Below are 13500 nucleotides of genomic sequence, written 5' to 3' on the forward strand. Positions count from 1 at the left end.
AGAATTTTATTGATGTGAATGTAAAAGAAATATAATCCGTTTAAAACTATTTATTTTCATTTAACTGAACTGCCTTGCCATACTAAAAAAACATTTTGCAGAGGTTAAATAAAGTATTTCATGGCAACTGCTGCTTCTTAGTGCCTGTGTAACAAGAAACATGAGCCAGTCGAAGTTGTGCAAGTTGGTTTTCTTTCCCAGTAAGAGAATGTGGTATCTAAGACCTTGTCCTAACTCATTTTATTCCCAAGTGTAAGTCAAGTAAGTCAAGTATGAACTAATGCCTGGAGGGAAGTCCTTGACTCCAAAAGTATGGATTATTTCACATTTATCTTACAATCTGCTCTCAGAGTTCTTAAAATTCACTAACTTGGCAAGTCAAGAATTATCATGAGAAATGAAATAATTTCATAACTATGAAGTCATCTAGCATTCCATGAATATGACACTTGTAGGGCTTGTCCATGCTTGGGCATTATTCTGACCTTTGGATAATAAGCTGTTAGATAGTTTTGCATGGAAATAATTAGAAAAGTGCCACAGCATAATAGGTACAACCTGAAGTGTTAACTGAGTAGCTGTTTTCATTTCAAAGATCTGTATTAATCATTATAAAAATTTACACATGGCAACATTTGTAATAATGTTTAAACAAACTTATTTTGCATGATCTAAAATGACAAAATATTGTGCTGTTTAGACCGATGTTTACAGGAAGTGCCTTTCTGAGGCATGCTATATTTTCAGTGATTTGTATTTAACATTAACTAAATGAACAAAGCTTATATAGAGATGCCAAGATTCCCTGACCTTTGTAGAGAAAATTAGCTTCTATCTTGTAGTGTGTGGAAAGTTTATGATTCCATATATTTCCAGTGAAATTACCTCACTGTTCTTTTTTAGTATCTAAACTTCCCGGCAAGAGATGGCTGCTGAAAAATGTTAAAAGAGCAATCATGCTTTTGAAATTATTCCAAGGGCTGGGACAACCCCCATAACCCCCTGCTAAAAGAGACTGCTGGACAGCATGTGGTTAAGGCAGGAGGAGGGAGCTATTAGCTTCACCCTCTCCTGGGATGCAAGAATCCAACGTGACACTCTCAAATGTTTATCAGCCTCCTTCTTCAGTGAATCTGAATCTGATCAGAATAAACGAGAATGGGGAAACCCTTTGACGTCACCAGCTTCAGCTGAAGAACATCTGAAAAATGAGTCTGAAGTTCCTGCTGCCACCCACTCCCTAATGCATGATACTGTTTTCTTGCGGACTTTTTCTCGTTTCATTCTGTATTTTCATTTTTCATTTAATAAGCAACTTAGCTAGCAGCCATGAAAACTGAATCTTGTGCACAGTTCAAGTCGGCGACTAAAAGGACGAGCTAAAAATCAACATCTTAGCTGTAAGTTCTCCAGGTGCTGGCTGGCTAACACGGTAGGCAGTGCTGGTGGTCCTCAGCAGCCTGGCTGCAAGTGACAGAAAGTGTCAGTAAAAAGTTGCAATTTTAACTGTCCTTTTCCCTTTTGGCTGAGATAATCCTCCTCTTTCCAGTTTGCGCCATTAGCAGAACCACCTTGTTATCAGAACTACATGAATAGTAGAAGCATCTAGAACGATGGCCAAAAAGAGAATTCTCCCAACTACAGAATTTTATGTAAGTAACCATAAAAGGGATAAGAAAAACTGTTAAGAAAGCCTTTCCTAACTCTGTTTCTTATTTACAATTACTTTAGGCATTTCTTTTCCTATGTGTTTTTCAAAAGGTTAAAACGATTTTTAATGGTGACTGCTACAAAAGGAAGGCAGCTGGTTATGCAATACTGGCTCCCAGTTAGCTCTCTCATACAAGCCTTGCCCTTTCTGCCTCACATGACTGGAGAGAATTACATCAGTCGCAATCAAAATACAAGTGAGTCCTGCCACCTGACGAATGGGGACCCCGTCTCGCGATCGGACACGTGCCCATTGCACAGAGCACAGTCCCCTGTTTGGGCTGCCCAGGCGCCGGCTGGGGCGTCACAGGCATTTTGTTTGCATGAGAAAAGTATGTCCAGTCACCTGACAAGAGATGTACAGTACTCCAGTGTCCTTGGAAGTCCCCAAAGGTTCCCCTCTGGGCTCTTTTGTCACAGCACACACAGTTTCTAACAAGTCCTTTGTCGGTGGGCTTGAGACAGCCCTTCACTACCCTGCCGTCCTGCCTTCCCCTTAGCGTAGGCCTTGACTTCAGTGTCAGTCATGACTGTTTTCTCTGGCTGCAGATTACCACACTAAGGTAAAATTCAGTAGTTTTGCATAGCCACTGACTGACATACGAATGAAAAACACAGCGAGTTTGTCATCTCTGCTTCCCTGTGAAACCTGAAACTTGTCAGCAGTGAATGTGGGCACAAACACTGTTGTTCTGAATTACCATCTGAACTTCACCTTCTTCTTGACATTCTACGGCTGGCATTTTGCAAGGCTCTACAGGGATTAGGAATCCAACATCCACTACATTTCTCCTTGCTTCTGTAAAAACTTCAGTAACTCTTCAGCCTAGGAGTGCTGTTCAGCAAGTAGGGTGGTACAGGTCTTTAGTCTCCCACTCAGCAGAAGCTGGGTATGTATTAAAAAGAGAGAAGAAATGGCTTTGCCATCCAATGAACACTTTTTTAAACTTAAATTCTTTCTCTGTCTCGAATCAAGATGAAAAGTCCATTTCTCACCATCAACAATAGGCAAACTCTCCCCTAAAAATTCCTGGTTTCATTAATATATTTCAGGTTGATGATTTTGAAGTATTTTATTGTAGTATCAGTGTTTATCCTTAAAAAACCAAGAAACTGAAACTGCATTGTTTAAACTATATAAATGGGATGTTTCTGACAATTTCAAACCTTTCCTGTTCTGCGCTGGGAGATGTGTCCAGTTTGACCGTGTTCTGCAAACAATTTCAGCGAACGGATGCTTCTGGTAAAAACAATTCATTAAAAAAAATCCCTAAACCCCTTATTCACATCACAGAAAAGAGACACTGATCACTTCATTTTATAAACCTGGCAAGTGATCTAGTTTTTTTTTCAGAAGCTTCAGTTTCTGTGAACACTCAGTTTTACAGAAAGCGGTTGTGCACATGCAGTCCTACCCTTGAGTAACTCCTAAACACTTCTGGGTTTCCTCATTCCTTGTTTACCTTTTCTTTCTGATGCAGCCACAGCTCCCAAAGGACCTGGAACATTGCAGGCAGCTGAGGCCATACAGAAAAACGAAGAATCAACGCAAAAAGCCACCAGCCAGCTTTGGCAACTGCTGCCCTGGAAGGGCTGTTTCTGACATACCTGTGGGGACTTGTGAGAGCGCCAGCTGTATTGGTGACTGTGGAGACTCGCCAGCAAAATGTTTTCATCAGTATCCACCTGGCCAAACCGCAGTGTCTCCTGTGTGTCATTACAGATCACAAAATGGCTGAAGACCAATTCCTCTGCCTCGGGGCATTGGTTCTGAAAGGAAAAGAGTATGAAAACCTGTAAGTATCAGATTAATTGCAAGACATTTGGCAGCTGTCTGCCCAATGGTGACCGTTACAACACAGAAATGTTTCAAGATCTCCTGTCATTAGCTTCGGTTTCAAAGTACTCTTCTCTGCAAAAGCACAAACTAGCGTTTGGGTTGAAAATGGATACCCTAAAAATGTATTTTGATTTCTGTTTCTGTAACGCAAACCTTAAACATTTAAAGCTAAAACAAAAATCAGATTTCCTAACTTAGCTAAAAGACTTCAACAAGATTAACTTCAATGGGAAACAGTGTGTCATATAGGGCAGGTGGGGCACTACAGTCCAAACAGTTAGGAACAGAGTGGTTTCTCCAAGCTCAGCAACACATCTCTCAGGCCAACAGGCTGCCTGTCCTCTTCCCCAGCTGCTGCCTCTCCTTTGACATACTGCAGTGGGTCAGCAGTAGAAGACTCTCTCTCCTGATACTGCAACATTAAAAAAAAAGGAAAAACAACGGCAGGACACATGGGGAGAGTATTTCCACAGATCCACAAGGCTAATTTGAAAATCTGTCATACAATTTGATAGTCCAATATGAAAAACTGAAAACTGTCACACATTTTTGAAGTATTTCAGACTTGAAGACTTGTTTTCCTCTTCCTGCAGCCTCCATCCATCCCTCTCTTTACACTTTTCATCAGGCTGCTTGTCACTCTGTTGACACAATGAGACAATATGATATTCACTAAAAATTACCAGAGCTACAGATCTTTCTTCCATTCCTGAAGGCACAAACTATAATCATCTATACAGGAGAGGTCACAGTGTGATCGACACTTCTGTAAGGAGATCTCCTCTCAGATATTTTTGTCTTAGTCACTACTGGGCTGGCACCTTCGCCTTACAAGCTACTACCTAGCGACAATAAAAATTGCTCCAAGAAAGTAACATTTAGATATTCTTCATGCAATTTAATGGGTATAACATAAAGAATCCATCTTACTGCACTTTTTGTTACCTCTTTCTGACCCATATTTCCTAGCACACACATTTGACAATGCTTTATTGTTGGTCGGTTCCCTTCTCCCCACAATATAGCCCAGCTGCTCTTTCCTCATCCTTCCTTCCCATGACGTTTTCTCTTGCTTATGGGACCTCCATGGTCTTTGAGAGCTGATTTTATTTCCCCTCCTTGTTCTCTCAGTGGACCTTTTAAACAGACATAATGAAGCTAGCACCTCCTTTGTCTATGATCATATGGGTCTCTAGTTCTTTGATAACAATGTGCCTGGAGGCCTGCAGAAATTCAGAGATCAAGAAAGAGAGAGAGAAAAATATTTCCTGATAGATCCCTATGGATCCTTAGTTATCCGTGAAAAACATTTTGGTACACTGCTTCTAGCACATTACCGAGTGATACACGTGGAACAGATTTTCTGAAAAGTGAAGCGCGCAAGGTCTGTCCAATTTAACATCCTTGAATGCATGTCCACTACTGTTACTAACTTCAGAAGAACCTAGGGTGCACATCTACAGGCAGACTGTGACTCCTTCTGTGATCAAATTTCAAAATGGTTAGCTGTGAGCATCTGGGCTTCAAATTATTCACCATAGAAGTATATAAGCATGAGAATATTTACATTAATGTTTCTTTCAAAGTTCTCATGACTTCTTCTGCATCAGATCAGGTATCTTCAGTGAAACAACAGCATAGCATAATCAAAATCTCACTTTTTGAAGCAGTAAAACTCGTAACAGAGCATATGTCTGTATCACATCCAGTAGCAGATCTGGGTATGCTAAGGGCTGACATTTATAGTGCCACTTCAGAGTGCAGAGTTTATTTTGGCATTTTCTAGTGGTGGATCTACGACTTTTTACTGTCAAGCTGCCATACCCACATACCCATAAGTCTACCACAAATATATATATTTTCCTGTTACAGCTTTATAAAATGTTCTTTTTAAAAAGGAGGATTTACCATCCATAGAGCTCAACATGTTGTTATAGTCAAACCCAGATAAAACCCTGGGGAATTTAAGAAAGCGTTTTTACGCCAACAGATTTTTTCTTCTTGATTATGCATGGATAAAGACTGAAAGAACACCAGAAGATGATGAACTTCCTTTTTCCTATGTGACTGTTAATGTGAAATTAAGTTATCTTAGACTAGGTTCTTGCATTTTCTGAAGTGAAAAAGGAATCCAGCAACTTCAGCTTTTCATCTTGAAGTTTTGGCATATGTAGGACTCCTAATTTGTACTGGAGGAATGTTTTCCCGTCAGGGATTACTAATAGACTTATATATATCTTGGTGCTGAACACAGCCATCAGTCATTAGTCTTAATTGCTATATTTGCTATTGAATCCAATGCTTTTGGCAGCAACGTTTCTGAGAGTTAAGCAAAAGCGGCTTTTTAAGCTCAATTTTATAACAGTTCCAAAGTTTTGACTGAGGAAACATAAAATAATGTTTGCATAATAGTGAGTTGCTCCATGCTGCCAGGCTTAAGAGATAGCTACTGGTGCCTCAAGTCTTGACAGCAACAGCTGACTAGAGAAGCATCAGCAGAGCTTGGGGAAGCTTCAGGTCAGCAGGGCAGCAATGCGCTGCTTTTACAGGCAGGGTGAGAGGCAACTCCTGGTCTCCTTGCGGGAAATACAGAAGATTTTCTGCCAGCAGAGTATCTCCTGTGTCCCTTTGGGGGGGGTGGGGGGTGCAGCTGCTCCTTGCACCCATGAGAGAGCCCTGGATCCCACCTTTGCTGCTGAAGGCTAACAGTTCGAGGGTGGGCAGAAAGGGACAAAAAATCAGCAAAAGGATGCAGTGAGGGAATCTTGATTGATGAAAGAGAGTGTAAAGAAACCAGACAGAAGAAGAAGAAAAAAACCCCAGAACTGGGCCATTTGTGTGGCAGTGATGCTGAAGGGGGGCTGAATGATGACTGCAGGAGCTGAAAACACCTAAGCCTGGATTAGGAAAAAAAAAAAAAATCCCTCTTCGAATTAAAACTGCAAGTCAAAAGAATCAGCAAAAGATCAACAGCCTGAATCAGATACAGACTAGGGTCAGTTCCTGGGGGACAGTTTCCTGCCCCTTTTTAGATCATTTTTCAGCTGTTCTTTTCTCTCCGAGAGGCCTGGAAAGCATCTCATATTTACTGGGCTTTCAAACATTTTGTGAATTCTAGTCAGAGGGGGAAAAACATCGCCCATAATACTAGTCACCAGGCTTTCCCTGTCTCGGGACTTTCTGCTCACGTCTCAGCTCACAGCTATTTCAAAGCATTTCTGGATCTGGAAGCACACCATAAAGGCACAGGCCTGTTTATGTGCACAAAGTTATTTTCTGTGTGCTTCACAGGCTACTGAGGAACTGTGCAAGGTTTTGCATGTGTGTGCGCACATACACACACTCCTATGCACCGTCTCTCTCTCTCTAGTACTCATTAATATTTTTTGGACTGAAAGTCTTCAGCATTTTCTTATCTCCATGAGAAAAGAACTTTTTCTCCCCAATTGTTTAAATTTCATTGTAACAGTCTCACTGCAGTATTCAGTCATTATCAGCTAGAAATTTAAATTGAAGCTACGTGCACGTTCTCTGTACCCGCTTCCCTGTTCTTTGTGCTTGCAGTAGAGAGAGAGGGAAGCTACTGCGAGAGACGTCATTTTGACTGAGCCCAACTCATTAGGGAAACTTCTGCAACTCCTAATAGAAAGGTTAAGCACCACATGCACTCTGAGGAAAAGAAGCTCTACTGATTTCCTCAGGTTTAGCACAGGAGCTTTTATGACTTCTGAGCAGTTTAGGCAAACGTTTACAGTGAGAGACCACAAAGGGATAGCGTTTCCGCGGGCCCGCTCACGCGGGACCACGCTTGGGGAGCTGCTTTCTCAGCTGCCCCTGGGTCTGCAGAACTCACAAAGCACTAACGCTTTAAAACAATCTGCAAAGGCTTAAACGCACAAATAAAGGAAAAACACACAAAAAATTTCACTGTAGGTTCACAGGAGACATGCATTTTCTGCCTCACTCGATACTCTGCATCTTATTACTAAATAATAAAACTAAATCAAATAATGATCTTGAACTTCCCTGCCCAGTCATTTGATTGTTAAAACCATTACTTTAGCTTTGCATTTAGATGTGCATTAGCCTGTTACTGCTTGTATTTAAACAGGGATTTCAGATTAGACAGGGAAATATGTCAAAAGGGGAAACTGTTTTTAAAAAGTGCTAATCCTCTCAGGTTTTCAGCATGTGACTTAGAAGTCTAAAGCAAGCTGTTTGCCTGGTGTTTTTTAGGCTTAATCTGCTTTCAGAATGTTCATCATTACTTAAAAAAAAAAAAGAAAAGAAAGAAAAATTGGTCCATATCTAGGAAACAAAGACGCTGACAAAGGCTTCTGTTAATCTTGAACTCTTGACCTAAAGGTGCAGGGCCAAATTGTTTCATGCTTTGTCTGTCCACTGACTACAGCATCACTTGTTTCTGATATTAATCCAGTAAAAAATATGTGGAGAATTCACATAACTTCTGCTTATTAAATTCATGCTTCTAGTTGGCAGCACTTCTACTGTATTTTGTATGAACACCGCACATCAAACAACGCTTATCGCTGGGAAATTCATTCCTCTCCTGTGCAGCACTCCCCGACCCTCCCTGGAGGTAAAGTCACACACAAAACATCTTGGTAACAATTAATTTAATAAGCCGTTTTGAACCCACTTGTGTGTTAACAGTTCCCTAATTTCAAAGCAGAGCAAGTTTTTAATCTAAAATACTCAGGGCTCGATACCCACCACATCAGAACATGGTGGCAAGTACCCTTGACATGAGAGGAAACAAGAAAATTACAGCAACAATTACAGAAGTATATCCTCCTGTGGCTCATGTTAACATTGCCAAATCCACGTATAAATCAGTACCAACTATTCGTAGAATGTACCTGTCAGCAATATACTACGCGACATATGGCTCTACTTAATCAAATATACAATTCCATTTTTTCAACGGAGAATATTCCTTCAAGGCACAGAGTAGTCAGTCAGTCAGTCACACTGAGATGTGGTTTAAAACATTTAAATATTTATGCACCATATTTTATTTATGTGTATAACTATGTCTGAGGGACCTTTTTTTTTTTTAATTCTAAGAGGAAACTGACCTTTCTGAAGGCCATTTTGCAGTAGTTGCCACACATGTCTTAGATGAGGGACTGGTACTAACTCAGAAATATTTGGGGCTTAAATAGCCTACCAAGGACTCTCTTGTACTTTCTATGTTTGTTTTTTATTAAAAGCATTGTTCAAAATATGACAAAAAACAGAAATTGGAGCTACAAAGATTTTTGTTCACATTGATATTTGAGCCAGCTGTAAAGATTTAAATCACACTAGATCTTGTTTTATGAATGTCCTTTTGCAACAAGAAAACCATGGAATGCCCTTAAAAAAGAATTTTTTGATATAAAACAGATGTTTTATCCTTTTTTGGGGGGCTTTGTTATTGTAGTGCCATGATAGGTAATTAATTCCCAGGCTCCACATAGGTCTTCAGGCAGATGAAGAGAATGATTTGATTTCAAGGCTATATTGGAGTTGGGGAATTACAGGCCTTCGAGGGGCATTGCAGAAGCAAGGTTCTTTACGCTGAGACTGGCTGCAGCCATTAATGCTGCCTGTACAGACTGTAATGTGAAACTAGTGTTGAACTTCAATAAGGATAGTAGTAGTAGCTGGAAACAATATGCTCTACTGCTTAGAATGAGCTGTTCTTACATATCACGCATTGTTCACCTTTTTATAAATTAACAGAATATTGTGCATTTCAAGACCAAGATTCTGATTACTCCAATATCAATCCATGTCTTTTCACCAAAACTCAAGCAGTACAGGGTGCATTTACCTTCATATACAGCATTCACCATCTCCTAATTTTCATTGCTATCATGGAATTAATGTTTACTAGTAAAAAGACCTCTAGTATGAATTTAATCTTTTACATCTTGCAATTGTTTTAATGAATTCAGTTGGCATCCAAATTTTCTATTAATCATTATAGTTACAAAATATATTTTTTATCACTATTGTATTTGCATACCTGTTGCCAAGCTTGAACTGCTGTATTTAGAGAATGAATTGCATACTGGCCAAAGTCGATGAAAATGGGATCCACCATTACTGTGCTGTCCAACAATCTTCCTTCTGTACTGCTGGAAATCGCAGTCTGCCCCCAGATTTTGAAAGGCTTCACAACACTTTGCATAGTCACATTTCGGCACTCCAAAAGTTTGCAGTCGACTTGAGTTGAAAACTGGATCTCCTGGAACATTGCCTCATCACTCCACTGGCGAAGATATACATGAGGCTCATCAAAGGAAATTATCATGTATTCCAGTTCAGCGGGCATGCTTTTATCAGATACAAATGGCTGAAGAAACTTTGGTGGTGCTGAAAATGAAAAGAACAAACAAGCCTACACTAGAACATCACTATTCCCAGATTGGGTGTTTTGACAAATCATGTTTTAGCTGGAAGCTGTTCATACATATGATCAAAACTTCTAAAATTCATAGAAGAGTTGACATTTCTGAAATCTGAAGATAATGCTGTACATACCAGTTATTACATATAAAATAGAACTGTAGTTAACCGTGGCTGCAAACAAAAAGAAAACATAAATAAAAATCTTTTCATGATAAAGAGAGCAGCCAGCCAAACTGTTTTACCTACACTGTGCACAGTACTTTTAGCCTGTCAACTATTTGAAGCAGAGACCATATTTTTGAGAGAATTTTTAGTACAGTACATGTACATGAAGTTCCACACATAGCACTTTATGAATACAATAAAAATTAACAATATAACATTTGTTGAAATGTATTTGTGCAGTCTAACAGGCTTCACAATGAAAATTGTCTTTGCTGCGATTATAGCTGTATTCAAGACCACAAACCCACTGAGAAGCAACATATCACCCCCAAAATACTAGAAACTAAATAAACAACATCCTGAGACGAATGCATGAAAAATGCATCAAAAGGATTTTAGCATGTTCACTAAAGTCTCAGTCCTGCAAAGTGCTGAGCACTGGCAGCAGAAACTGCAAAGCACGTACACCACTTGTGTAATACAAAGCATGCAAGTATTTCCACTGATGTTATTATTTATGTTTCTGGGACCACTCACATGCTTAAAATTAGCATATGCTCAAGTGCTCTACAGATCTGGAATGAAAATACTCACTACTTTGCAGGATCAAGCTCTATTATTCTACAAAAGCATAAAGGATACAGTAAGTTTTCCGCTCTCTTCGTGTATTATGTAACACAACAGAGCCCCAAAACTTAAGGTTTTTAGGTGCTCTAACAAGAACAGCAGCAGCGTCAGCATAAACTCAGTTGTTGTTGAACAATGAAACAGCTGGGTTTGATTCTAATTCGATTTTTGTTTTTTCCAGTATAATTTTCCAGTGTAATTTTAAAGCTTTAGCATCTGGAATTGGAGTGTAATAGCTAGGAAGATTACGTGCTGATAGAGGTAGCTGATATAAAGCTAATTATCTGTTAGATGTTGAGTGTCAGTCTTGGTATGATTTGATAATGAATATATTTATAATACACGCAGAAAAACAAAATACTGATGAAGAAAGCTGGTTCTGTAAATATTATCTAAGATATTTGCTCATCCTCCATGCAAAGCATTCCTGGCATTTGAAAATCAGACAATAATTTAAAGATCTCTTGGAATGTATTTGCCATTAATGCAATGACAGAGAGTACTGAACAAAAACAGATGTAGCTCCAGAAGTGATTGTAATTGGAATAACAGTGAAATCTGTAGTTCTCAGAGCTCTTCCAAGGAATTCTTACTAAGGGGGCTGCAAAATCTTCAAATATTTTAATAGTACTGTTAATATGCTGGAAAATTTGAAAGATTGAACTCATTCACTAGGATGGCTCAAAAATCAAGTGGCACCTGCTATCACTAATCAGACTGAGAAAACTAGACTGCTTCTACAATTACCCATTCCTGAGGGAAGAAGGGGGGCTGATCAGCCAGCCACCTCGCTTTTGGAATGTACACTCACTGTGCAGAACAGAAGTCATCAGTTTTACCCTGAGGTCTGCACCAACCGTGGCTCTGGATAACTTACTTCAGGAATGGCTGTTTGAAGGAGGAAATGGGGACTACAGACAGCAAAATAACAATCTAGTAGCACAAATGAACCATACGCTTTTATTACTCTACATAAAGCAATACATACCCGCTCCTAGCTGATCAAGATGATGGCAGAGATGGACTTCCAAATAAGTAAACTGGATCAACACGCTAAGCGACGGCACAAACCAAGGAGTAAAACAGGAGTCGACCCTGGTACAGGCTGCTAATGCCGTAGGAGTTACAAGCTGATCGCATGCACTTTGTGAGCCAGATTCACTTTCTGAGCTGTGGAAGATAGATAATGAAGTGGTAGTTCAGCACTTCCAGGATTTTACCGCTTTACAGTAGGATGGGACCAGTTGCCATGTTGGTTTTCTGACACAGCCAATGTCATCATTTTGTTCTATATTTAACTGTTAATGTTACTATATTTATTTTTTCCCAAGTAGAACAGGGTAGGCAAGACTGCAGTCCAACAATGCTTTTATCACAGTGCACTTCTAGTTTACTAACTGAAACACCAGAACCAAAAAATCAAAGCAGGCTTAGAGAAAATGAAAAAAATAAATATCAGTTACCTTTAACTATTGTTACAGCTAAAGACAGTCCATTACCATTATTAAAGCTATAAGATTGATCTGAAAGTTAATTTTGTCAGGAAAATGATTTTTTCATTTTAAGGAAACCAACTCACAATGCTCCTATGCTCAAACCCTGTCCCCGTAAGCCTTCTTTCCTTTGTCCTTCTCATTCTACAGTCGAGATTTAAGGAAAATCTCTGTACTGTTATAAGCTCAGCCGGCAGCCTGTTACTAACACTTATTACAACCCAGTAACTATACATTTAAAATGTCACCCTACCGATTTTTTTTCCTAGCAGCGTTCCTGACCCTATGAATATTTGCAAGCATTATCTTTCAGGCTTTTGCGAGAAACTAACACTACATCACAATTCTGTAGGTTGCTAAGACACCACTGAAGTACAAAATAAACTTTCTAAATTAAGCCGAATCTATCATTAGTATTTCTCATTCTCACTCCTTAGCAATTTGGCACTAAAGAGTTTCAGTTTAAAAGCATAGCCTTGATTTAAGACCTGAAAACTAAGTCTATGCCCACAGTCAAACACTGCTTTTTTTCCCCAAAAACAAAATTTAAATAAGGATTAAGTAAGCCCTACCTACCACTTTTTCAGAAAATAACTAATCTCTTTAATGAACTGCAAACAGATTTGGACTTATATTTTAAAGACATTTTAAATTTAAACACCAGTTTAAATTCAAACATTGCCTTTCAAATCAACATTTTATGCTTTTAAGACCAAAGTTTTCATCCTTGCATGTGTAAGTCTGCAAAATCATGCGCAAATACAGAGTTGTTCAAAATGTACAGCTGCAAATGTGTGGATGGGTATATACATCAGTATCATTTTGTGTTACAATAACTAGCTAGTATGATATTTATTTATGGCTTAAATCCCACTTTAAATTTGTGGACATAAATTACTTGTGTAGCAGTAAAACTCCACTAAAGATAAGCTAATTATCAAAACAGCAGGACAGGATATAAAGCATGGAGTAGCTTGGTGAAGGATGAAAGACAGATCCCTTGATCAGATTTTTTTAGCTGCTTTTCTGTATTTCTTCCATCTCATCAAATTGCCTGTTTACATTTCAAAAATGGTGTCATTGGTGTTTTGTGAACTGGCATCTCTGGAAATAAAATTATTCTTTGTGTTCACATGATAAAACATGTATGAGACTGGACTAGAGTCAGAAAATGAGATGCTTTTCTTGGCTCTGCCTTGGTTCCTTAGGACATAGCTTGGAGGCAAGCTCCAATAACCACCAAAA

General features: G+C 39.1%; 1 protein-coding gene across 9 annotated transcripts in view; it reads right to left on the bottom strand.

The window, feature by feature from the left end:
* VPS13B (vacuolar protein sorting 13 homolog B) overlaps nt 1-13500 on the bottom strand; it is a 483999-nt gene that overhangs the window by 44999 nt on the left and 425500 nt on the right. For all 9 annotated transcript variants that reach the window (XR_010388020.1, XR_010388021.1, XM_064507672.1 and 6 more), the window contains 3 exons: nt 11751-11932; nt 9585-9934; nt 3319-3480 (listed from right to left, as the gene is read on the bottom strand). Coding sequence is in view for 7 of the 9 variants with exons in the window: in XM_064507672.1 (XP_064363742.1) it covers nt 3319-3480; nt 9585-9934; nt 11751-11932 (694 nt within the window). In the remaining 2 variants the exon portion in view is untranslated. The remainder of the gene's footprint in view (nt 1-3318; nt 3481-9584; nt 9935-11750; nt 11933-13500) is intronic.

This window comes from Dromaius novaehollandiae, chromosome 2 (genome assembly GCF_036370855.1).
Source record: "Dromaius novaehollandiae isolate bDroNov1 chromosome 2, bDroNov1.hap1, whole genome shotgun sequence".
Classification (NCBI taxonomy): domain Eukaryota; kingdom Metazoa; phylum Chordata; class Aves; order Casuariiformes; family Dromaiidae; genus Dromaius; species Dromaius novaehollandiae.